This window comes from Accipiter gentilis, chromosome 28 (genome assembly GCF_929443795.1).
Source record: "Accipiter gentilis chromosome 28, bAccGen1.1, whole genome shotgun sequence".
In the NCBI taxonomy this organism is placed as follows: domain Eukaryota; kingdom Metazoa; phylum Chordata; class Aves; order Accipitriformes; family Accipitridae; genus Astur; species Astur gentilis.
In genome coordinates, this window is record NC_064907.1 from 14843169 (window position 1) to 14866932 (window position 23764).

Consider the following 23764-nt stretch of genomic DNA (forward strand, 5'->3'; position numbering starts at 1 on the left):
GCACCGTGGTCCTGGACTTCCATGACTGTGTGTTCATTTAAAGCAAATCCTGAGCCCTTCAAATGACTTTCGGGGGGCGGGGGGGAGGCTGAGCCACAGCCTGACCTCGCAAAACAGGTCTCTGTCTCGCTTCCAAAGCGACGACGCTCAGCGATTCGGTACGAGAGAGCAAACTTGTGCAATTAGGTCCCATCTCGGTCGGCTTCTGGAAAGCAAGGCGAGGAGTGCCAGCCTTACGGGAAACATCAGCAGTGAGGGGAAGAGACGGGGTTCCGAGGCCTCCGTTTTGCCCGGCAGACATCGTACCTGCCAGCTCTCGCCGCCCCGCATCCTCGCCCCGCATTTTTGTGCGCAGCACGGCGAGGGGCCGGCTCCCACCTCCGCGGCGTCCCCGGGGTCCGCTCCCGGCCGGGACGGGCACCCTCGCCCCAGGGATGGGCACCCTCGCCCCGGGGACGGCGGGCACGGCGCCGGTCCCCACCGCCGGGGCGAGGGACGAGGCGAGGGCTGCCCCCCCCACCCCGCTCCGCCTCGCCCCGGGCAGGGGCCGCCCCCACGCGGGGCGGAGGGAACGCGGGGGCGCCGGTTCCTCTCCACCTCCCCGGGAGGTGGTCCCGGCGCTGCCCGGAGCCGCAGCCCTCTTCTCTTCCTTCCCTCCCCCGTCCCCACCTCTCCTCCAAAACCGCAGGGGCCGCCGCGGCCCCGCCGCACTCGCTCCGCCGCCGGCCGCGGAGCGGGGCGGGCGGCCCTCACCGCAGGCACGGCCCGGAGCGGGAGCAGCCCCGCCGCTTCCCCGCCGCCGCCGCCCCCCCGTTGCCATGGCCGGTGTCGAGGCCCAGCGTTGACGATGCTGCTGGGCGCCCCGCGGGCGGGCGGCTGGGATCGCGGCCGGGTGGGCGAGAGGCTGCAGGCGGCCCTGGCCGGCCTCCAGGAGCTCCAGGTGCTGCGGGAGAAGCAGCGGGAGCTGGTGCGGGCAGCCCTGGACATGCCGCAGCGGCCGCCGGCGGGCGGAGGAGCGCAGCCCCTGGCCGCCCACGGCAAGGAGCACCGGCTGGAGGCCACCCTCACCGCCCTGAAGGAGCAGCTGGTAAGGGACGGGGGTCGGGACGGGACCCCCGCCTTCCCCCCGCGGAGCCCGTTTCCCGCCTCCGGGGTCCTGTGAGGCGGCGGGCGGGAGGGGAGCGCCGCCGGGCCGGGCCGCCCCGCCGACACCCGGTTCTCCCGCCGGAGCCGTCTCGGAGCCGAGAGCAGTCAGGGGGGCCGCGGCCGTTCCGCCGAGGGCAGGTAGCGGGCGGAGGGGTCCGGGGTTTGCTCGTTGGGGCCGCCGCTGTAACGGTCGCTTCTTTACCTCAGGCGGGGCTCACCTGGGCGCGCATTCCCCTCCCCGCCCGAAAACGCGTAAAGCGCTGGCGGAGGGCTCGGTGCCGGGCGCAGCGCTGAGGAGAAGTCGTTTACCCGGCATGGCTCCGTCCGTCGGGGGTGGCAAACTTCGGCCGTACCTGTATCGCCCTTAGCAGCGCTCGGCCCTTAACGGCAGTAGCCTTTTGAACAAGGGGGTCGACGCACACAGAGTGAGATGCGCTTAAATAGGCCGAGCGCCCAGGGGTTTGGTACTTACACCTCTGTGTACGTACACCTCTGTGCGCCCAGGCCGTTGTCCGCCGGTGGGAGTCGATCTGGCACGAAGGGGTTCCTGAGCTAGGAGTACTTTGTTCTTGCAGTGGATTGTGTGATCAAAAGAGAGGAATAACTGAATGCCAGGCCTTGTATTTGAAGCGTCACGCCGGCCGCTCGCACGGGTTCTTTGGGAAAGAAAAAAAAAAAAAAATAAAATCTGACTTGTGGCTGAAACGAGTTTCATAGGTGAGACAACAATCAAAGGGTAAAGGGCTTTAATCTCTAGTATGGGCAATTACACACTTCGGTGACTCGGGCTTAATTCAGAGCCCTTTCCCTCCCTGTTCTGGTGCAAGGCTTGGCCACCAGTTACCAATCAGGTGTGAAAAGAGCACGGTTATTCGCTCCCCGGAGGCAGCTTTATCAGGCAGTATCTGGGAATAAAATTGGCTTTAACCTTCAGGGAAACCTAGCCACCACATGTGAAAACACAGCAGCGGGCATATCTTGATTAAAGTAAAAAATGCAGGACAAGTGGACTGCCAACCACTTGATTGCCTGTCATTGATAATTTTAATTAATGGCTCTACTTTCTTTCTTTTTTTAACTAAACAAAGGAATTGAAGGCATTTATTTCGTGTCTGGGACCACTGGGTTAACAGAAACATCCAATGACCTCTGGCCATAGTGACTGTTCTTTTTTCATGTCAGCTGTTGTGCTTTAATTACTCATTTGTTTATATATTTTTCGAATAAAATATGGGAATAGAAGAGTAGCTTGTCAGGACTTTACTGGCACCTTGCAAGTCTTTCCAAGGACGTGGGAGAAACTGGCCGTTGAAATGGGAGAAAAAATTGGCCTTAATTGCTGCCCTTAGAAATGCAGGAGCCGGGAGGACTGAGAGTAACTCAGCACACGGCCGGAGAGGGATGGATTTGGCCAGTAGGTGCCAGTGCGATTATGGGCAACGTGTCTGCTGGGGGTGCCTGGGAGGGAAGTACTCAAAACGCTTGAGAGGGATGACTCAGAACTACACAAATCCAGGAGAAGGTTCTTCAGCAAAAACGCAGTTGTGCAAATGCTTAGAGTAGTGATACAAAGTCCTTCTGATTGACCTGTGGCTGCTGGAAGCTTTTCAGAGTGGCGTACCTGGTACCTTTATTGGTTTCTTCCCCTGCAAATTGCAGACATATATTTGAGTAGAGGTGCATACCTCAAAGTTGCTAAATAGCAAAGTAAACCCAGTTGAAAACAGGCTTTTCACAGTCCTGTTAGAAGTAGTCCACAGATCCTACGAACTCGGCGACCACAGGCTGAAAACTGTTTCTCAGTGACTCATGAGCGGTTTACTGCACTCAAAACCCTTGAAAATTTGTGATCACAGGATATTAAGTTAAAACTAACACAACAGAAAATGCAAAGCACAGCATTGCTCAGGGAGTGTTACCTCTTCATCGTTCTTGTTCTTGGCCCATGGACGATCGCATATGTTATTGCTGCTCTATAAGCTTTCAGATTGAGAAACTCATTAACAATGTAAATGCAGCTTTGCCTTGCAGTGTGTCTTGATCCAAGTTTCAGGTAGGGCTGTAGTCCTGGGCTTTAGCATGGACATGGTGTAATTCATTAAAAGTTTGGTCCTTGCAATATAGAATGGGGAAGGTGTATCAGCTGGAGCTGGCTCAAGGCGTCTCAGCAATGGCAACGAGGCAGATAAAGAGTCAAGCCAGGCTTCTTCTGTAATGGTGAGGTGAGAACAGAAGAGCAGAGACAGTGCCCTTAAGGAGTCGAGTGCCTCTAGCAGGAATGAGTGGAGCAGAGCCAGAGCCGTCAAATGCTGTAGGGACTACATCTGGATGCCACTCCAGTATCCCAGTCTCTTACCCAACAACAGGTACCAGCGACAGCCAGCAGCTGGCCTTTACAGCAGTCTGCTGTAGGCAGCAAGGCTGCAGGCTTTCTGCTGCCCTTAGCAGTCATGTCCTTTTTCGCCCGAGCCAGTGGCTTTTTTTGGTGGCCAGAAGCTTGTCTGGCAGCTGCACGGTGCAGGCAGGATCAAGTCTCTGTAGAAGAAGAGAAGCAGAGTTAAGTGATGCCATCTACTGTCAGTGATCCCAAAGGTGCTAAACTAGTCCCTTGGCCAAATGATATCATGGTGACATAGAGGGAAAAGAAGAGGTGCAAATTCAGGCTAATAGAAAGAAAGAAATCTGTGACACTTTAAGTGTTAAAGTAGATGGATATCTAAGGCTGCAGCATCCAGTATTTTCTCAGCTGTTTTCCTCAGAGAACAAATTTATAAAAATTGGTTGATTTCTTTTGAATCCAATTATTTTGTTTTGCAAGCTTTCAGGTGGCTCATGATGTTATAAGAATGTGAGAAGGGACACATTATACTGAAGAGAAAATAAAAAAACCAACACTTGGTAACCTGCATTTTGCACAGATCCCCCCCCCCCCCCCCTTTAGATAGTATTAAATAGAAGAAAACATCTCATCAACCAGGGATTTTTTTTAATTTTTTTTTAAATTTTAAACTAACTTAAAGTTTTTTTTCAGCTGAGGAAGAGGTGCTTCCAGAAGGAATTCACCTCACTGTAGAATAAGGGTCTGGGATAGCTGAGATTAATTCTCCTCTGAAACTGGCTGCTTTGCACCATCAGTTACAAAAATACCCAAGGGTGAATAGATTTTAGATGTGCACAGCTAGATGAGATTAATGCTATCTTTTGTCCATTCCAAAATCCAGTTGGATTAATAAAATTATCAGGTGCTAATCTACAACCAATAAATGTCAACCCCCCCTTTAACTGAAGAGGTGAATAGCTGAGAAGAGCAGTCAAGTATGACCAGTGGGTTTTGGTACCTTGATGTGGGGTGCCGATTTGCATTGACTTAAAGGAACCTGCTTTTCAGAGAGTGTTCTTCCTTCTGAAAAGTGAGTGTTATGACAAGATCCCCCATTTGGCTCCCCAAAACTGTAGGCCATTGATAGTACAAGTTGATTTGGAAAGTCTGGTCCTGCATTGTGCAGCGTACAGAAGTCTTCACAGCTGCATTGCCCAAAGCAAACAGATGGTTTCACCTGCAAGGTTTAGTCTCATGTAAAATTAATGTTGTGAATTGAGAAAGAGTGTGTTTAGGGTTTGTTGTTCTGGATGCTGCTTAGTGTGGTTATTAGAGCAGTAACAACCTCAAGCAAACACACCGGAAAAGTAATCCTTATCCAAATGGTTTGAGGAATGCTTCTCGCCTTGGAGTGCAGAAGGAGTTAACTGAAAGATCAAAGCTACGAAGTCTGCCGGAAACATGAAAACTCAGTGGTGTGAGACACCATAAAAGGGTTAAAAACGATGATGTAAATTGTGTGTTGGTTAAAATGCTGTGAAAGCGCAGACAGAACCTGGAGGTATAATAAATAATCTTTGAATACCTGAGAGCCTTGTGGCCTCTCTGTCATTAATCAGAAACCACAGACTGAGGGATTGGCTGGCAAAACATTAATCATTAAGCAATTAATTCCAGCCGAGAAAACAAAACTTTGTGATTTCCTGAGTAGGTGGGATTGAAGGAGGCACGGCATGTTTCTGCTTTTTCCCCATAAAGGAAATAAAGAAGTACTGAGGAGGTCATACATTCGTCATTCAGAGGGGATAGAAAATCTCCTTTATTATCCAGTTCTTCCCTTCCTTTTTGTTTATATGAAAGAGGAAGAGGGAAAGTCACCACGGGTTTTCCTAGGAAGCTGTAGTGAGCCTCTTGAGCTTAAGCCTTCCTAGATGCGTGACACTGACAAAAAGGGGCTTTATTTCTTGTGTCCTACATGTTCCTCCAGTTCCCCATAAAAGCACACTAGAAATACTTTTTTCATTCATCTCAGCAGCATCACCAGCTGTAACAGTTGTCTTATGAGACTCGGGACATCTGCCTTTTTTCCTTGAATCCCAGTATCTAATCATTTACCGATTGCCTTAGGACCTTAGCTTTCCTTGCTTTTAGTATTTATAGCTAAGGAGAAACCTAAAAATGCAAATATTAAAAGCTGAATTATCTGAACACAAGGAAGCTGGAGTTGAAAATGTGTACATACTAATTTTGATTTTCTGCATGTCATTTAATTTTGCAGATACTTTAATTAGCTCAAGGGACCTAGATAACATTTTTTTCATATTTGGGGCTGGAAATGCTGCTGGAACTGCCACTTGTATTTTTAAATCTGAAACGTACACATAAAGAAGAATCTTAGTCATGTTTTTCTTGCCATTACCAAGTGGAAACCCAGCCCCTTGAGGTCTGTGAGCACAACTTTACAACCAACTTCAAGAGACCACCTTTCTGTAAAGTGCTGTTGGATGGATGGTGAAGTGTGATATAATTAGAAGGTGCCTAAATAAGGAATGGGCCTAGATAATTTGCCAAGTGCCACGTGAGAAGTTTGTGACGGAAACCAGCCGTGGTTGTTTGGCCAGTACCTAATGCCTGGCCATCTGCCTCGCCAAGCTGACGGCACGAACCCTGGGGGACCAACTGCGGGAGCTGTTAGCTGAGATCAGCTTGGTCAGTGATTGCAGTAGGCAGAGGACCTTATTGCTGACTTCTGAAGGATTATTCGCAAGCTTGAGACCCCATTTATTTTAAACGGTCATTTTCACAGCAGTATTCAAATACCACCTTCTCCTTGCATAAAATGTGTGGAAATACTAGCCACGAGACGTGCAAGGAAAAATTTCAGCAAAGTAGGTGTCGCAATTCATGCAGTGTAGCCTTTCAACTATAAAGACGTGTCATCAAAGCCAAGGGTTTTACAGAAATGAGTATGCTGCCTTTACTTTGTGTGGCAATAAGGTGCCTTTACAGACAGCGGTTTCCTTTCATCAGGCGGCATCTTACAGTTCATGCAGACAATCCATAACGTTTATCTCATCCTCTGCTCAGAGGCAGTGTATGGCAAAATGCAGTGCATATATTAGTATGTTAATTAGTTAAAACATTGCCATCCACTTTAAAGGTACAGTTCCTGCCATAGGTGTAACAAAAAACCCGAAGTTTTAAAATAGGTATATTCAGTATGAAAAGTTTTGACATCATGTTCAGCTGGGCAGAAGACAATATATACCAAAACCCAGAATGTTTTGTACTTGACAGTCTCATTACAGAGAGCCAATTGCAACATTCCTTAGCTAAGCAGAACACTTCATGAGAGCAGAATCTGTCCAGCACAGATGGCCTGAATTCATGCATTGCTGCTGAGATTCTAACTATGATTATTCTTCATTTCCTCCTTCTTCCCTCGACTTGTGAATTAGTCTCGTTTGAGGAGACAGGATGTCGGCTTGAAAAGCCACCTGGATCAGCTAGATCAGCGAATAAGTGAGCTGAAATTGGACGTCAGCAAGACCTCCAGTGAATACTTGGATAGCGACAGCCGGCCCAGCTCAGGTAACGTGCACTTGGTTGTTTATTTCCAGGGTTGTGGTGCTAGGAGAACTGAAGGGTGTCAGCTGCTAAGCAAAACTCTCTATATTGTTTGGTCAGAAACAGTGCCCCATGGCTGAGGTGGAGAGTAGTCATCTGGTGTAGAGCACACTTACAGAGCTGGTAGGAGTTTTCCTGATTTAGTTAGAAAATGCTTATTCACTCAAACAGTATTTTTTTCCGGATTTGTTTTTTTATTTTAAAATGGACATTTTAGCCACAAATGGAAGGAGGAGGAGACAGTTTTATTAATTATTTACCTTGTCTAGTGCAGAATGACCATTGGCAAAGTGGCTAGAGTACTTACTAGAAGTGAACGAGACCAACATCCATTTCAGTGCTCTGCTTGAATCCAAGAAGTGTCCTGAACCTTGCTAAGGCTTTGAAGATTTGGCAGTGCTCTGGCCAAGTGAATGTTTGATCATTTACATAACAATAAAACAGCTCTATTAAAAGACACTGAGAAAAAACACCCCAACAGTTTGTTGACTAACGCTCTCATGGACAGAAAGAGATTGAGTTTCAGGTTTCTGGTCTGGTTCACAGAGAGCACTGCACTACAGACTTTTATAGCTAGGATGCCTGTTAAAACCGGTTTCTGTTATCTAGTCTGGGACAATGGGAATATTGCTTTTTAAACAGAATTTAGTCTTTAGTGAGACAAGGAAAGAATTTTTTTATTTACAGCATATGGATTTGCAGCCTTGGTACTCAGAGTGGATATACGAAGTGCAAGTTTCTGTTGAGTGTCTAAATTCAGGAGTGTGTGCTTAGGCCTATGCACGCAGTTCAAAAGGAAACAGCTTCCTTTTCTGTTTGCTTTATATGGACAGGAATAAGAAAAATTCCTATCTTGAATTTATACAAGCCTTTTTTAATACTTCCATAATTAATTGGCAATGATTGCAAGACCTGGAGAGGGAGGATAGCCTCCGTTCTCTGCCCTTAGACATTCCAGCTATCACAGACTTGGCAGCTCTGATCACAGGCTACTTTTACTCTATTTTCCCATCCAAGCTGTGCTTGTATGCACCTAGCACAAGTTACAACAGCATAAGATGGCCCTGTTTTACACCAGTTGCATAATAGTCCCCAAAGATGTTCTCCAGTGAAGAACTGGGTGTGATGATGCTACACTTCACCCCATCCCAGCCTCAGAACTAAGCATGCATGTGAGTGCCAAGCTGGCTCAGGGCCTAAGTAAATATGCAGAAGCCCAATAAAAGGTGGTTGAATTAGAGTATACTTCTGCTAAAGTTACCCAAATAAGTGATCGTAAATTTAGGCCTGTGGCACATAACAAAGAAGATTTATTTTATTCTTTGCATTTTTCTTCTACAGAGCATGTTTAGTTACTGTAAATAAGAAATATCTTCCTATTTATTTTAACTCTGCAGGCTTCTATGACCTGAGCGACGGTGGTTCTTGCTCGCTCTCCAATTCTTGTACCTCTGTGTACAGTGAGTCCATCTCCTCCTCCCACACCAGTCTCTTGCCTGGCTCTCAACACCCTAAAGCAAGGCTCAGTGTGTTTGATTACCGACCCAAGTCTGCAGATGAAACTACTGTGCACACCACCAGCTTCCAACAGCAGGGAACCTATGTCAGTGATGGATGTCGGATTATGGCTAGCACAGACGTTTCTGGGACTCCTGCCAGGTCCCGACCGAGGCCAGTTTCCACAGGTAATTGACTGCAGAACTGGATACTCATTCAAGAGAAGGGCAGAATCCTGGTTATTACTTTTAGGACCTAATATACCAATGTGTAACCAATACATAGCACTCATTTTCCATACACAAAGTGAGTATTAATCAAAACCACAGAGCTAAACCGTTTCCTGTTCAACTTTCACTTGTCTCCATACCCAGATACTTTTAAACAGTAACAAGCACGAGGACATATGCATTTAGATTTGGAAGAATATTTAAGTGCATGAGATAAAATTGTAATGAATGTTGAGATACTTTTTTTAATTTACCTACTTGGGAAATCAGAAAAATTGCAGTATTTGAAACACCTTGTGTGAAGATGCAGGGATGTATGAAAAATGCAAGGGAAGTTCAAAATTAGAGGTGCTGCATTGTACTGAGAACGATTTTACAGAAATCTAAGGAGAAAAAGACGCTTCCAGACTAGTGCCTGTTTTCTCAATCTGTTGTAAAATGAGTATGATAATACTTACATATACCTTGCCGTATATATTCAAACCAGTGTGGACTCAGATGACACTCTTTTTCATAATTTGTTATGTACAGTTAGGGATATGAGACACCAAAAGTTAATTGACTGTCTAGGAACCAGTCATGAGCCTAATAGTGGATCAACCATGACTTTGCATCATACCTTTAGACAAAATGGACAAGTCCATTAATATTCCAAATCTCTTGTTTAGCCATCTGTGAAGTGACATCATATCACTTCTTACTTTGGGCCCTTCCATGGCCTCAGAGCAACCTTGTGTTAGTTCATATGGTGACCCAGCCACATGTGTGACCGTTCCATTATAGAAACAGGGAAGCTGTAGGGAACATCATTTCAAGTACCATGTTACTCTGGAGTCATTCACACAGTTTCTTGACCTGAGCTAGCTCACCTCTAGCTTGCTTGGAGCAGAAGCAAAGACTGCCTGTTCTGTAACTATCTGTGCAGACACACCTGAAGTGATCGTGCTAAATAACAGCATAAAAGCAAAGTCTTCTCAAGGCTTCTCAGAGGCTGGGGATGGAGCTGAGCTTAATGATCTGTGGCTTCCATGTTCAGATGACAGACCTCTTGTTTTATCAGAAACTTTCCTGCCTTGCAACCTTTTGCTAAGACCCCCAGGGCTTGACGGGTTTTTGGATATGGAGGCAGACTAGCAGAAAAAGGGATAGCTGATGTTAAGTAGGGGTGCAGGAATGAGGCTACAGACCTCCTTCAGTCCTCCTTCCTTTTTCCACCACCACCACCTCCCTTCTTCCTGGCTGCAGCCTCTTACTTCCTCCGGTGTGAGAAGCATAAGTAGTGGGGTAGTAGTGGGTATAGCCTTGAAGAAACAATGCTCGCAAAGTTGACCACATTACAGGAAGTGAGGCAACATGTTACTTCAGAAAAGCATCATTTGGAGAGGGGAATAAATGTCTCTTTTCCTCTCCTTAGCTTGTCCCCACAGGTAGCTGCAGGTACAAACCAATTGCCTTTTCTTTCAGTGGCAAGCAGAAAGCTTGCTGAGACACCACAAGCACAGCATTCTTTTGACACCTGCCTGGTCTCTTTGCACAAGAGAGCACCACTACACGCTGCCAACAATTTCCTAAAGAATTTTCATTATGAAAATACGTTGTTTGAGAAATCATCATCCCAACCTTTGCTGTAGCAGGTCTGTAAGTGCCTTAGGTAGGACGCTGCAGACAATGCCAAATTTTGAATTTTTTCAAAAGCTTCCTGTCACAGGACAGAAAGAGTCACTGTAAGTGAAGTATGTGGATGGATTTGATGGTTGGATTTCCTGGTAGCATGAAGCAGCCAGGAAATCAGTTCCCTGAGGATTTGTTGGCACTGAAGACTGCACTGTTGTACAGAGAAATCCAACCTAGCTCCAGATGGTTCCAGTACTCTTGGTACTAGAGGTAACACAGCACCGTAGCACTCTATCAGATGACTTCTCTGGATGGAACTGTCTTGCTTCACACAAGAATACAGCCTGTCCTCTCAGCGCACAGGAGGTGCTCCTGAGAGGAAGGTGCAGCAGTCAAGTGTAACTTACAGCAACCTTGACAGTATTCTGAAATTTAAGAGATCTGAATTGGTGGCCACAAATGCCATCTTCAGGGTCTGAGCCTCCCATCTGCCTGAGTAGTTACCCTCAGATTTTTTTTTCTCTCTCAAAGTAAAGATTCTTTAGTCCATTCTTTTACGTCCTTAAGGTTGATTTTTTAAAAATCCACACAAAGAATTATGGCATTCCTGATTTTCTGCCTTTTAATAAAACCTCTCAATATTTCGTTCTGGAATTAAATACTCTAAGAAGTTACTTACTTGTGATGAAACTGGTAATGTTATCAAATGAAATGAGAGATCTGGTTAAGAGGTTTCATTGGATTTGAGGTTAAGGAAAAGTAGAATCATGTCACTCTGGCCTATGGGACATGTGAGTCTCAATGGCTCTCCCATGCACATTGAGTGTTTCTGTTTACTAATGCCTTACTAAACCAAGATGCAAAAGAATAAAAAACTACAGCTTCCAGCATTTAAGAGGTTAAGAAACAGTATAACCTATAGTCTGCTTAAGTCCTCTTAAAGCAGGTGGTTGAGTGCTATGGATTTTTCCAAGACACATGATATAAAAGGGTTGGAGGAAAAGCTGGAATTCATATTTAACTACTTTAAAAAAAAATACCATTGGCTCTGCATGCTGGAAATTTCATGAATTTCTGAGTTATAGTCATATATCCAGAGGAAGTCCTTATCCTATCCTGGGGGGAAAGTGTTCAAAAACTGTATCTGTTGTATTGGATAATTCTAGGTGACATTCAGCTTCAGGCTTTCTAGTTGTCAGATTCACTGTTTTCTCTCTGTTAAGAAATAAAAATGATCCCTTATTTTTGTTTAGTTGACTGGGTTCCTCTTGGTCTGTGACATTCTGGAACATTTTTATATATGCACAGATTTACTTTCATCCAAGTAGCACAGTTTAAATTCCCTGCAAGGGCATGAGTTTTATTATTGGCATTAAAAGCCATTCTAATCTCCATTATGCTCAGGTGAATAAAAGCCTTGGAGTAATTCAGAGATCTTGGAGGACTGAGACTATTTTCTTCATTCATGCTACTGATCTTAGTAAAAGCTAGCACATCCCTCTGAAATGGCACTTCTGGCATAAGCCAGTTTGAATGTAATTGTCCGTGATTTAATTAGGTTATTTATTTTCATCCACTGTGTAGGTGACTTGGAAAGACTCATTCCAGCAGACGCTAGATTTCAGAAAGAGACAGATCCCAAATCCTTGTTGCCTCTGTGCCATGCCGGAGACATGCCCTTGCTCAGCATGGACCCCAAATTCCAGAACGACTTGGTCTCCAAGAATGGCATCGACGTGTATCCTTACCCAAGCCCCCTTCATGCGGTGGCTTTACAAAGTCCCCTTTTCTCCCTGGTGGCGACATCCCCAGAAGCAGACCTCCAGGCTCCTCCCAGCAAACCCATGCCTATTGCAGCAGGTCCCAGCTTGATTCGGACTAGGCCAACCGCTGAGGCCAAGCCAGGGGGTTACATCAATAAATTACTGCAGCTGACGAGATGCAAAGGGAACAATCGGGCTGATGCCAGTGAGTGGGTTTCAACAAAGAGCCAGCCAGCCACAATGCACCAGAGACTCATTATAACCCCTAGTGCGGGTGGAGTGAAAATTAACAGCAGCAGTAGCCAGCTGGAAAAACAAGTGAGCTCTCTGGAAAGTAACAAAGCTGAAGGGAAGCTGCAGAGGGAGGTGCCAGAGGGGGAATGTGCCAAGCAGCAGGAGACTGTGCGCTGTGTGAATGAAGAACAGCCATCCACTCGGTCTGACGCAGAGCCATCAGCTGTGAATAGTTGCTATCCTGCCAAGGCAGCAGCAAGGGGCTCTCCTCTGGCAGAAGCGACGGAGAGCAGTGTGGAGTCCGGTTCATCCTGCTCGCAGCTGTGCCAGGAGGACTCCAGCCCGGGCACCTGGAATGCTAAAGCCATCCAACCCAGAAAGCTGCCCCTCAAAAGGTGCGGCACTGCCAAATTGGCTAACGCTGGGGGTCATGAGCGAGCGGCACGGGGTGAATTTGTTCATGCTCAGTTTGTCCCCGCAGAATCCCACCAAGTCCGGGTCAAGTTTGCCAGCTCCAAAACAAAGGCGGTGAAGATAAAGAGGAGGAACAGTGAAAAGGCACTACGGCCTGGGAAGCAAGCCTTTTGCATGGAGAAGGCAAGAGGGTCCCATGGGGCTGCTAAGCTGCCTGCGGAGTGGAATCAGCCCCAAAAACCACATGGAGCGAAGAGCCTCGTGCGGAGACCTTCGTATTCTGGTGACGTGACTGGCAGGTCGTGCTCAGAGTCTAGCCTGTTCCCCGTGAAGGTAAGGCTCCCCACAGTGCCACCCGGGCCAGAGCTTTACAGAACCTCTGCCAACGCTCTGTATTCCCTTGAAGCAGCTTGCGCAGACACAGCCAACAAGAAGAAGCAGCGCAAGTGGCAGTCCACAGTGGAGATCTCTGCCAAGGCCCACCTGGCCAGCCTCTCGAGTAGCTTTGGTGCAGGAGCACCGAGGCAGCCAGCAAGGAGAGCTGGTGTCTTGCGCACTGTCAGCGTGAGGGCTCGCCCCAAGAGCCAGCGCCACGGAGCTTATGCCAAAAGTGAGTCAGACCACTCCGAGTACTCCGCAGAGTGTGCTTCCCTCTTTCACTCCACCATCGCAGAGACCAGCGAAGGGGAGGTCAGTGATTTCACGGCTAACCGTTTCGGGGACAGTGAGTCCAGTGAAAGCGATTCAGATGGCAGCAGTAACAGCAGCAGCCTTGCCCTTGACTATGACGAGGGGGATGAAAGTGAGCTGATTTGGCCCGAAGGTTCGGTCAGACAATCAGGGACTGTCCAGGCCTCTTCCAAGCCTCTTCCCCCAGTGCCCAAAATCTGTCGCATCAAAGCTTCAAAAGCACTAAAGAAGAAGATTAGGAGATTCCAACCTGCCTCTCTGAAGGTCATGACCATGGTTTAAGGGAGAGCAAGCATCTGTTTCTTACAGTGAGACATCCTGCTGGCTCTCATTAACAAAACAAGAGAACCCATGTGCAGAGAAAAGGACTTGCTTAAAGGAACTGTGAATAACGCCTGAATCAACACAAGGGATCTTGTTTGTTAATGCCTGGACATAAGTGTCACTGTATCTAATTTCCTCTTTTGCCATTTATTCTGTAAATATGGATCTGTGTATATTGTGTGCTGCCTTTTTTTACTATGCAGAAGGGTCGCCATGGTGAAAATGAAAACAACCTCTGCCATAAGATTTTACAGGCAGGCTCTGGATGGTTTGTTGACCAGATGCACCCACAGAATCAGTCCCAGACACAAAGGCTTCCCAAGAAGAGGGGCTCTTCCCAACTGCATATTTGGTAGCATCCCTCCCTCTTCTGAGGAATTATTTGCAGCCTGTAGCCTGCATTAACCGTCCAGCTGTCACTGTGCTCGTACGGAAAAGTGCTCTCAGTGCTCTCCATAGTTTTACTTTCTTTCAGATCAGCCATCCCATACCTTCTCCAAAACATCTGGAGGATGAGTCTGTTCTTCCATAAAAACATACTATCTTTAATCAAGAAGGTAAATGTATTTGTGAATGAGAACAAGACTTCAGTCTGTTTCCTGTTTTCAAAATTGAGAGTATAGGGATTTTTTTTCAAACCGCCTCTTTATGATGTTCCATGTTATTGTTCATTTGTTGAATGGGTGAAAGAACATGTGCCACAGTGTGTGAATAGCTGGGACTGAGATTATAGCTTTGCCCCTGAAATTGCAAACCCAATAAATACTATTTAATGTACTTCTGAATATTGTCCTTGTCTGATGTCTAAAGAAAATTATTCTGAACTCTTAACGTTATGTCAGGAATGCAGAGGAGCTTTCTTTGGCAAAACAAGTCTGTGTTTTCATGATCGCTGTGCAGAGAGGGTTTTTTTTTTATTTTTCAGAGGGTTGCTACAGCTCAGTCAGAACCAGGGTCCTTTCAGCCTCTACCTCAGGAAACCTGTTTCAGCACCTGCTTCTAAATGAGTGAATTTAAAAACAGTATTTGTGTTGAGGACAGGGTAGTGTTTAACTGACTCACTTAAATTGATGCAATTTTGTCACAAGACACTCTTAATTTAAAACATGTATTTGTGTATACATAACGTGGTTTTAATGCATTTGAGGGCACCTATGTGAAGCATTGAATTGGTTGCTAAACTGATGAAGTGATTTTTTTGTGTTCAGACAAGCAGTCCTAATTCTTTCCTCTGAGCACAGCAATCTGGAAGCTGAGCCGAAGTTCACCCTGTGTTTACCAAAGAGCAGGTATTATCCTCCTACCGTGTTTCAGTGCCCAATCTGAATACATTCCTGGCCTAGGAGATGTAGGCATTACCTCATTCAGCCGAGTGTACTGGGTCTGAAACAAAAGGCAAGCGCTTTGCAGAAACTGTGGGTAAAAGAGTGCTTGTTTACTCCAAGCATTCATTAGCAAACAGAAGTATTGAAAGACTAAACTTTTAGCCAGTGCCTTCTATTCTTTGGAAGCTACCTTATGTTTTTAAACCCCTGTATTTTCAAATCATTTTTGGAAAATGAAGTAGAGAAAAGTAAAAGTTACGTAAAGTCATTTAATTCAAGTATTCGAGCTACTGCATAACACCATCCTTACTAGGAAACTACTACATTTTAGCCAGTGGAATATGTTTACAAGTTTTTTCTTTGTCCCGAGAGTATTGGATGTAATCACTCTGGTAGGATTAATGGGAGAATTTCACAGGTCTGGTGGTGGTTTCTTGTTCAGCATGTCTAGCAACAGAGCAAACAAAATAGTGATTTATGCCTTGTTGACTTTCTACACCACAAAAGGATTCCTTTTCCCGTTTACACAAAAGGTTTCATTTGGGGGAGTGTGTCAAAAGTTACATATGAACCTCTAATCCGTGGATTTTCTGTATTGGGGTGGGGTTTATTGGTTAGATAGGAATTCTGAGGGTGGTTTTTTCATGGGGGAGGAAATTGTTCCTTGCTATAAAACTGCTCTGTGTAGGAGCATTCTGAAACCTGGTAAAAACCGCCACCCAGTTGCTCCCTGCCTTTTTATCAGAGTGAGCTCAAACAATAAGTTTGTGATCCCACAACTCAGTAAATCCCGCTGTAGGGCTGTTAATACTCTGTCAGAAATGTTGCCAGACACATGATGAAAGTGCTGATCCAGAATGAACTCGCACTGCCAATTCAAATAGAGAAAAATGATGACTTAATTTTGTACTGACAGGTTTTATGCCAGGTGAGGTATCACTGCCTCTACAGCTCACACTTTCTGCCAGGTCAGATAACGTCTCTCCTCCCAGAGCCCGCATAAAGCCAACATAAAAGCATAAAGCTGGCACAAACATCATCATCCTATGCCTTGGCTGATTTGACAGAAATACATGACTATGTGCCCACACTTGATCCGGGGGAAATCCGTGGTGCTGGAGAACCCCACCAGTGCGGAAAACCTGCTGTTAAATGTTGAGGTATCACCATGTGCAGTGACGCTACGGAGCTGTGACTTTCTGGGGAGGGCTGAACGGGTGCTGCCACCCCTCCTTACTCCAGGACATTGGACCTTCTCCCTAGCACTGTCCCTTTGGAAACCCTGCTTTCCTCTTTGGAAACCCTGCTTTCCTCTGCTGGAGCAGAAACTGCCTTGGGACCGGAGCTCTGGGGGGAAGAAGTAGGACAGTGCAAAGCAGGGCAGGAGACTCAATAGTCCAGCTATACTGGCACCAAAAATATGATTGTAGTTCAGCACACTGGTAAAAATTAGTATGTTCTGTTGGCATGTACACTGAGAATTTTGGTAACAACCAGGTACGAGTGTCATGCCTGTCGGTGCTCTGTCCATCAGAGACTATGGGCTAGCTCTGCTGACAGCACCCAGGAATACCCACCTTCTAAGCAAACAGATCTGAATCATGTTTAAAATCAACACATGTCAATAAATACTCTGATGCACCATTCTTTTATATGTATATACTAAACATCACAAAACCAGCTTTCAGCTCCATATGAAGCCTCATAGTGAGAATAAGGGATGCCCAGCTTTACTCGTGGTCAAAGCAATACTAAATAGACATGTTCACTGTCTATTTTCCCTTCCAGAAGGAATCCACAAAATGTTTTTACCTTGCAGCGTCTTGTACTATAAAGGCCTAAGAGAATGCAAAAAATGTCACACGGTGATTCAATTAGGAGTCTAGCACCAAACCTGATACACTTTAGGAGTGAGAAGTTTAGCACTTTCACTGTGACTTGATTAGCAAGTGTATAGATCTGATGGCTGTTTCAGAACAGCTTTATGCAGCGTATCTGTTGCAGGAGCTAACATCTGTCATCATCCTTCCCAACTCTCCTGAATCAAAACCAACCACTGCTGAAATCTATGCACCAGATCAGCAGTTTCCTTCTGTCAAAGGCAGACATTTACACTTCGGTGTAGGAGCAAATTGCTCCTAAACCACAAAGGAAAGAAAAGAAAGGAACAAAAGAGAGAATGGAATGAGAATTAAGGAAGCTTTAAGAGCAATTTGCGGAATAGATCAGAACTATGATTTTTAAAACTTCAATAATCCTTTTATTGCTCTAATAATTTTGGAACCGGATAATTACCTGCCTTCTTGGCCTTGACACAATCTTAGCTGTTCAAGTCCACACCCAGTATCCAAACCATGGGATAAAGTCGGAGAACTGATGTTTTGTTGCAGACACCATCCTTCAGACCAGACCTTCGTTCGAAGTGACTTCTCGTCAGGCAAGGCACTTGTCAAAAGAAATGCTGTTATCACGTAGCAAGTCTCAAAACCAGCTATGGGTAATTCTCATGCTGGCAAACTTGAGTCCAGTGGACTTTTTAAGTGTTTGCTTACCCATCCTGGTCTGAAGCTCTGAAGCAGGGAGACCTGAAGGCGAGAGGTGCCCCAGAGCAGCTGAAAGGCAGGCAATGGCAGCTTTTTGGGAAGGGAGTCATGCCTGCAGGATGAGGCAGGCTGGCCCTGGCACCGGAGGGCTCTGCCAGCTCCAGCCCCAGCAGCCTTTGCTAGTTTCTTTATCGCTGCGAGGACAGCGCCGGGATTTGGGGGCTGCGCTTGAAATAGTCCCGGGCTACCCGCACCCAAAGCCACAGGCTCATCACTGCTGAGCTGCAAGGTCAGGGAGTGCCCCAGCCCAGAGTCCTTCCAGTCTACCAAGTGCAAAATCCCCAGTTAGGCAAAGATAGCTCAAAGGAAGCGTGCGGCAAAACAAGGCATCTGTGACGGCCGTCTCTGATGGGGAACGAAACAACAGCGTGCCAGGGAGGGACTGCCCAATTGCTACTCTAAAGCAATAGCAGCAGCTTTCGTTTTCAAGCCCCTTTTGAGCCCTCCTCAAGCATCCTGAGGCTGAAGGGATCACCCCAGCTGTGCTCAGTGGAAGAGAGCAGCTCAGCTTTTAACCAGAGCAGCCCTCTGCCCTCCACAGCACCGCAAAGCCTGTGGCTGCTGCAGGGAGCTGTAATACCTATTGCTCCCTAACCATGAACTCGAATCCCCTCACTGAACATGCTCCCCAAAAAGCTGCCCTGGGATGAGCAGCTTGAATGACCACGTAAAGAACATATGTTAATCTGGAAAACAAGGAATCCTACATCTGAAACTTGCCTGTGAGAAATACAAACATTCAATGACACCAATACAGCATTTAGGCAGAGTCTCCCGTATCTTATATGGACGTGAAGGAGACTTGGGATTCCACCATTAGCTGCTACTCTGCACAGACAGCTACTGTGATTCTTCAGCTATGGGTGAAGAGCGATCGCCAGGAAAATGCTCAGCTAAGGGCTCTTTTTTGATGTGTGTACTTCTCAGGTTTAACACCGCCGCAGTATGTCTAATTATACTGCAATGCAGAACGTCAGCAGAATAGCAGCTGAAATGAGCAGAAGTCCAGCCACCATCAATTCTGTTAATTCCGTATGTTATCATTATAATGAAGCCTGGAGACTATTGTTAGCTCATATTGATTTTTTTTTTTCAAGCATTCCAGTGTTTTTCCTTTCTTTTCCTGGCTCACCATTTGTAACTAGGGATGCAGTGCATCAAATTCACCCATGACATAATTCCTGGGAAGTCACAGGAGCTACCCCACAGATTCATTTGTCCCCTTATGCTGTTCTCAAGATGTCAGCAAGTGAGATCGTTGGCATGACAGATGGAAAATAAGGAGGATTTCAGACTTCGCTTTCATTCTTGACTGGGCTGCAGGCTGTGGAAGTAACTGTGTTTATGGCTGGTTTGCCGGGGGAGAATCCTGCTGCCATGTCACATCTGTGTTAGTGGTGGAGCAAGGGAGATGGTTAGGGCTGTGCACAGTGATGGCATTTCATGTTTATGCTGGTTTTCAAAACACAAACTGAAAGAGTATTAGCAGTCTGGTGATCCTGTAAAGCTACAAACCAAGAGAGGAGAAAGCTTACAGTTCAAATGGACCAGGCAGCGCTGACCAGGCAATGTTGAACCAAGCCTGCAGACTTACAAGCCCCAAAAGAAGAATCTCAGTTTCAGCAGGAGACCTGAGCAGCTGGATGTGCTCAAAAGCTCTGCCAAATCACTCTGGGTGCCTAGACTTCAGCATCCAAGAGAGAGATGTCAGGCTAACAAGTTGCTCTGAGAAATACGCATTACTGCAAACCTTCACTCCTACATTTATTTACATGCAATATGTTCTTAGCATTCCTAGCATCCCAAAACCAAGTCTAAAAAGCTAGAGTTTCTAACTCATTCAATGTGTTATTACATGTAAGACTCTACCAAACTCTTCTGCATTTTCCCAGATGGAATGATATGGATATATTGACTCTTGAGACAACAGTAAATATCCCTTAGTGGGCATCCAGAAATGAAACTTGCACCCACATAATGAGTTGTAGCATCAATGAGAGCTTTATTATTTAACATATAAAAGTTCAAGACTTTGTCCGGGCCACTGCAATGCTAAAACACAAACAAAATCTTAAATCTTCTAAGAGCATTAGCTCACTCACTAATGAAAGCCAAGAAGTTCAATTATGAAAACAGTCTTTGAGTTTGACCACTGTCTGGGTACAGAGAATTTGGCAGAAAATGCCAGTAGTATGGCTCTTTTTATGCATTTTTTTCCCTGTGTTCTACTTAACATTCCCTAAAGAATAAAATCAAAAGAAAAGAAGCAGAAGTTCATTTTCATGCTGTTCATTAGGAGGGTCATCTGGCTTGACCTTGATACACTTGGACATGCAAAAGAACAAGAGCAGAGACAGTTGCAGTAAGGATGTATCTCAATTATGCAATGCAGAAACCATTTTTTAACCAATTCAATGGCAAGGAAGTGGAGGAAGTTAATGGCTAGGGCACACCCAAAGTCTCCTATGCTGAGATCATTGGAATTAAACACAGTCCTTATCTCAGATGCAATTTATGGCAAAGGGCTACCTGAATAGAAATTATTTGCAGAGGGAAGGAGATTTTCCTGAATATACCCTAAGCGTGCTCCCTAACTGTGCTGCTCACCATCCTTCTGTGTGTAACCAAATCAATATCTCTTGTCTCCCCAATATCGCTGTTTCACTGGGACATTAGTGGAAGAACAGGGTGCTTATCAGCTACACTGTGGACTCTGATTGCTGAGAATTTCACCTTGGTGTAGAACTCTCTATATTCCATAAGGACTGAGGTTTGTGAAGTGATTTCTTAGAATGCAAATTTGCCGTAGGTCTTCATAGCATTAGATGTATATACAGATATTTGGGAAGAGGCAGTTCAGAGGATGGGTGGATGTGATTATATCTGCAGACATTGCTTTGGAATCAAAGCAGAAAGGGTGCTGGACTACACTGTATCTTGTCACTGACTCTGACTATTTTCCAAAGAAAATAGGTCTCAGTACTGGAGAGGTACTGAGAACGAGATGCTGCTGATTAAAATTAGTACTGTGAACATTTTCCTTTTTTGTTTTAATTACACCTACTGAAGCTAGTGAGTTTGGGGCTGGTTCTATCAAATCTAACTTTGGAGTGGGCTGAATTGCTTGAAAATAAGTCCATGATACATTTTGTTAAACCAAGATGTTCAGGGAAGATTCATATGTGCTTACCTGATTTGCACCTGAATTCTGCGTCATCTGAAGTGTACTCATAGCTATGTGTTAGCAAATTCTGCCCCTTTTTCTCCATCTCCCCCAAAAAGTAGGCATATATTGCACATACAAATTACCTCTAATAAAACGAGTATGATTGCAGAATGGCTTTTCTAGCTCTTCACGCTACATTTAGATTCTGTGGTTTTGATTGTGTTTGCATCCCAGGTCTCCTTTGTTGTCACAGGGGCACTGGAATTGATATAATACTTGTATGCCTACAACCACAGCTTTATAACCAGTATTTATAGAGCATGGACTGCTTCTAGGAGGTCAGAGAAAGGTAACTATGAATAGTAAGCCTAGTGCCAGCAGGCTTAACGACACTGTACCACAGTATAAACTTTCATTTCAAATTTTTAGGAGCTCACAAATCAAAAAAGGCTGAAAAACCACATATTGTCTCCTAGGTGCCCAAGATGAAGAGGGCTTCAGAACAAGGACTCTATAAAGCCAGAAACAGGAAGAATTCCAGGAGAGCCAAGATGAGAAAAAAACAATTTCACAGTCTGATGCTGAGTTACTGCAAATCAAGGGGAAAAGCTCTCCACAGATGGTGTTAAATAAGTCCAGAGGACTGAAACAGGCTGCGAGATAGGCAGGGAGCGTCATAAAAAGGGACACTTGAAAGCTCTGTTATTATAGGAGGGTTAATAATTTTCTAGCACTGTGGTTAGTATATCATGACGGCAGCCTCCCCCACGAAGGAACACCGGTGTGGTTCTCAGGGAGGCATGTGTGCCACGGAAACGGGGTTAGAAGCCAGGTATCCCACCTGTGTTTGCAGCTGAAGGCACCCTCCCAAGCCCAGTCCGCCGTGCCGGGTGCCTGGGGGTCACCTCCCGGGATGGGGGCTGCTCCTGCACCCCGTCCCCTCCAGTCACCCTCCGTCGCTTCCCCGGCTGCCGTGTCCTGGACCTTCCTCCAGAGGAACCCCTCGTTTTCTCAGAAGGCTCTTCAAGTTATAAAGACGAACCTCAGAGCGTGCAGAGAACTCGTGATGAGAAAATGTTGGGGCGTCTTCCCACAGCCAGCCCACAGAAATGTACTCCCATGGCACGTGTCCGCTCGTAGGTCTCTGGGGTCCGTGCTTTGGGGTTAACTGCCCTAGACAGCAAGGGAAGCTACTGCAGAGCGGGACGCAGCCTGGGCTAGAAATCAAAACCCAAAAGGCAACAAACAGACCCTCCACTCTCTTTTTTCCCAGGTGCAGCCAGGCAAAGCAGACACCAGCCGTGTCGGGTCGCGTGTCGGCCCACGTTATTCTGGGCTGAATGACGCCGCTCAACACCCCTCGGTCTCCTCACCACACCGGTTCAGATCCTCGACACAAGCATACATGATTTCCACCTTTACACATTAGAGGAGGATCAAGCCCTGTGTGGTTGGTGTGCGTTGAGAGCTTCGCAGGCAGCCGTTAGAATGAACAGAAACCAAGTATGGCTATTTTCATAGAAACTTTTCTCTATACCATCACCTACAATTAGACACTATAATTACAGAGCTGATTTCTCCCACTTGCCCCTTTGCAGGATGCTTTCCCTGACTTTTCCAACGCGGCCACCCCATCCTGCAGAGGTAAGCGCGTGCCCTGCAGAAGCCAGGTTCCGTGCCTTTTGGTGTCTGTCTGTCCTAACACATGCTGTGAAGCAGAGACCTGACCTGCAGTTTCCTTTATTACAGCAGACTTTGCTCCCTGAGCTGCCTCTCTCTAAACCTGAAGTTACACTGCCTGATTCCTTGATGGAGAGCACTGGTTTTTGCATATTCCAAGACCAGTGTGAGCACAAATTGCCCTTAATAAAGTTGTGGTTTATAACAAAACTCAATGTGATAATGTGGTTTGCAACAAAGGGCCACTGTTTGCATCTCCCTATGGATTCAGTTCACATCAGCTTTCCAGGTGTAAGAAGGCCAAGACTGTATCCAGACTATAAAGACTATATTATATATATAAAAGTATATACTGTCAGTATACAGACTTACGCAAGACTATAAGGAAGGCAGCTAGAATAATTACTGTCTTCACTAGACACATATTACTCAAAGAAATCCACAGCTTGAATACAATAAATAAAGTATCTCTTGTAATATACAATACAGCCATTGTATGTTGGGCCTGCCTGGCTGCACAATGGTATTTAATTGCTCTCATTTACTCAAACACCCGTAGGATCAAACACCCATAGGAAAAGCATCTTGTTCCTGTAAAGCTAAAGGTCTTTCTCTGAGATACAGAGCCTCCTATCTACGGTTTACTTGGCTTCCTGAATTAGCAGACATTCTGTTCTTCCTTTAATAAAACACTCTGGATAATGACTGCAGTTTGCTTTGAATATTCATCTGAGAAGTTATAAAACTATGTTTAAAGAAGCAAACAAATCATTAAGTCTTCCCCAAAACAAACTGGATTTCTAAAGAGACTCAGAGAAAAAACTATCTCTGCATTTTAAACTCACCTCTAGCAATTCGGTAAGCATTTGTGAGTTCAAGCTAGATCAAATCTCTAGAAGAATATAACGCTTTTTCTAGTTAAACATTAGGAAGAAGATTATAAAGTGAAGTTGTATCTTGCTAGGAATTTGTCTTCAATGGAAATTTTTCCATTATTTCATTAAAAGCCCTCTTTTGCTATGAAAGTAACACTTTCCATGTTGTCATTCTGAAAAACACAAATATCTTTCTCTATCATCTCATCTGTAGTCTGTGGCTTGTAATGTGCAGGAGGTCAGACTAAATCCTCCT

At 45.6% G+C, this 23764-nt stretch overlaps 1 protein-coding gene across 1 annotated transcript; it reads left to right on the forward strand.

The window, feature by feature from the left end:
* Positions 1–485: 485 nt before the first annotated feature.
* On the forward strand, positions 486–14613 carry DACT2 (dishevelled binding antagonist of beta catenin 2). The gene is made up of 4 exons (XM_049831289.1): positions 486–1087; positions 6925–7057; positions 8491–8778; positions 12019–14613. Exons 1-4 carry the CDS (start codon positions 848–850, stop codon positions 13815–13817), a joined length of 2460 nt encoding a protein of 819 aa, XP_049687246.1. The 5' UTR covers positions 486–847; the 3' UTR covers positions 13818–14613.
* The last annotated feature ends 9151 nt before the right edge of the window (positions 14614–23764 follow it).

Coding starts and splice junctions, on each gene's coding strand:
- DACT2 (XM_049831289.1), top strand. CDS start 848: ATGCTGCTGGGCGCCCCGCGGGCGGGCGGCTGGGATCGCGGCCGGGTG. Junction 7,058..8,490: donor CGACAGCCGGCCCAGCTCAG/GTAACGTGCACT, acceptor TTAACTCTGCAG/GCTTCTATGACCTGAGCGAC. Junction 8,779..12,018: donor ACCGAGGCCAGTTTCCACAG/GTAATTGACTGC, acceptor TCCACTGTGTAG/GTGACTTGGAAAGACTCATT.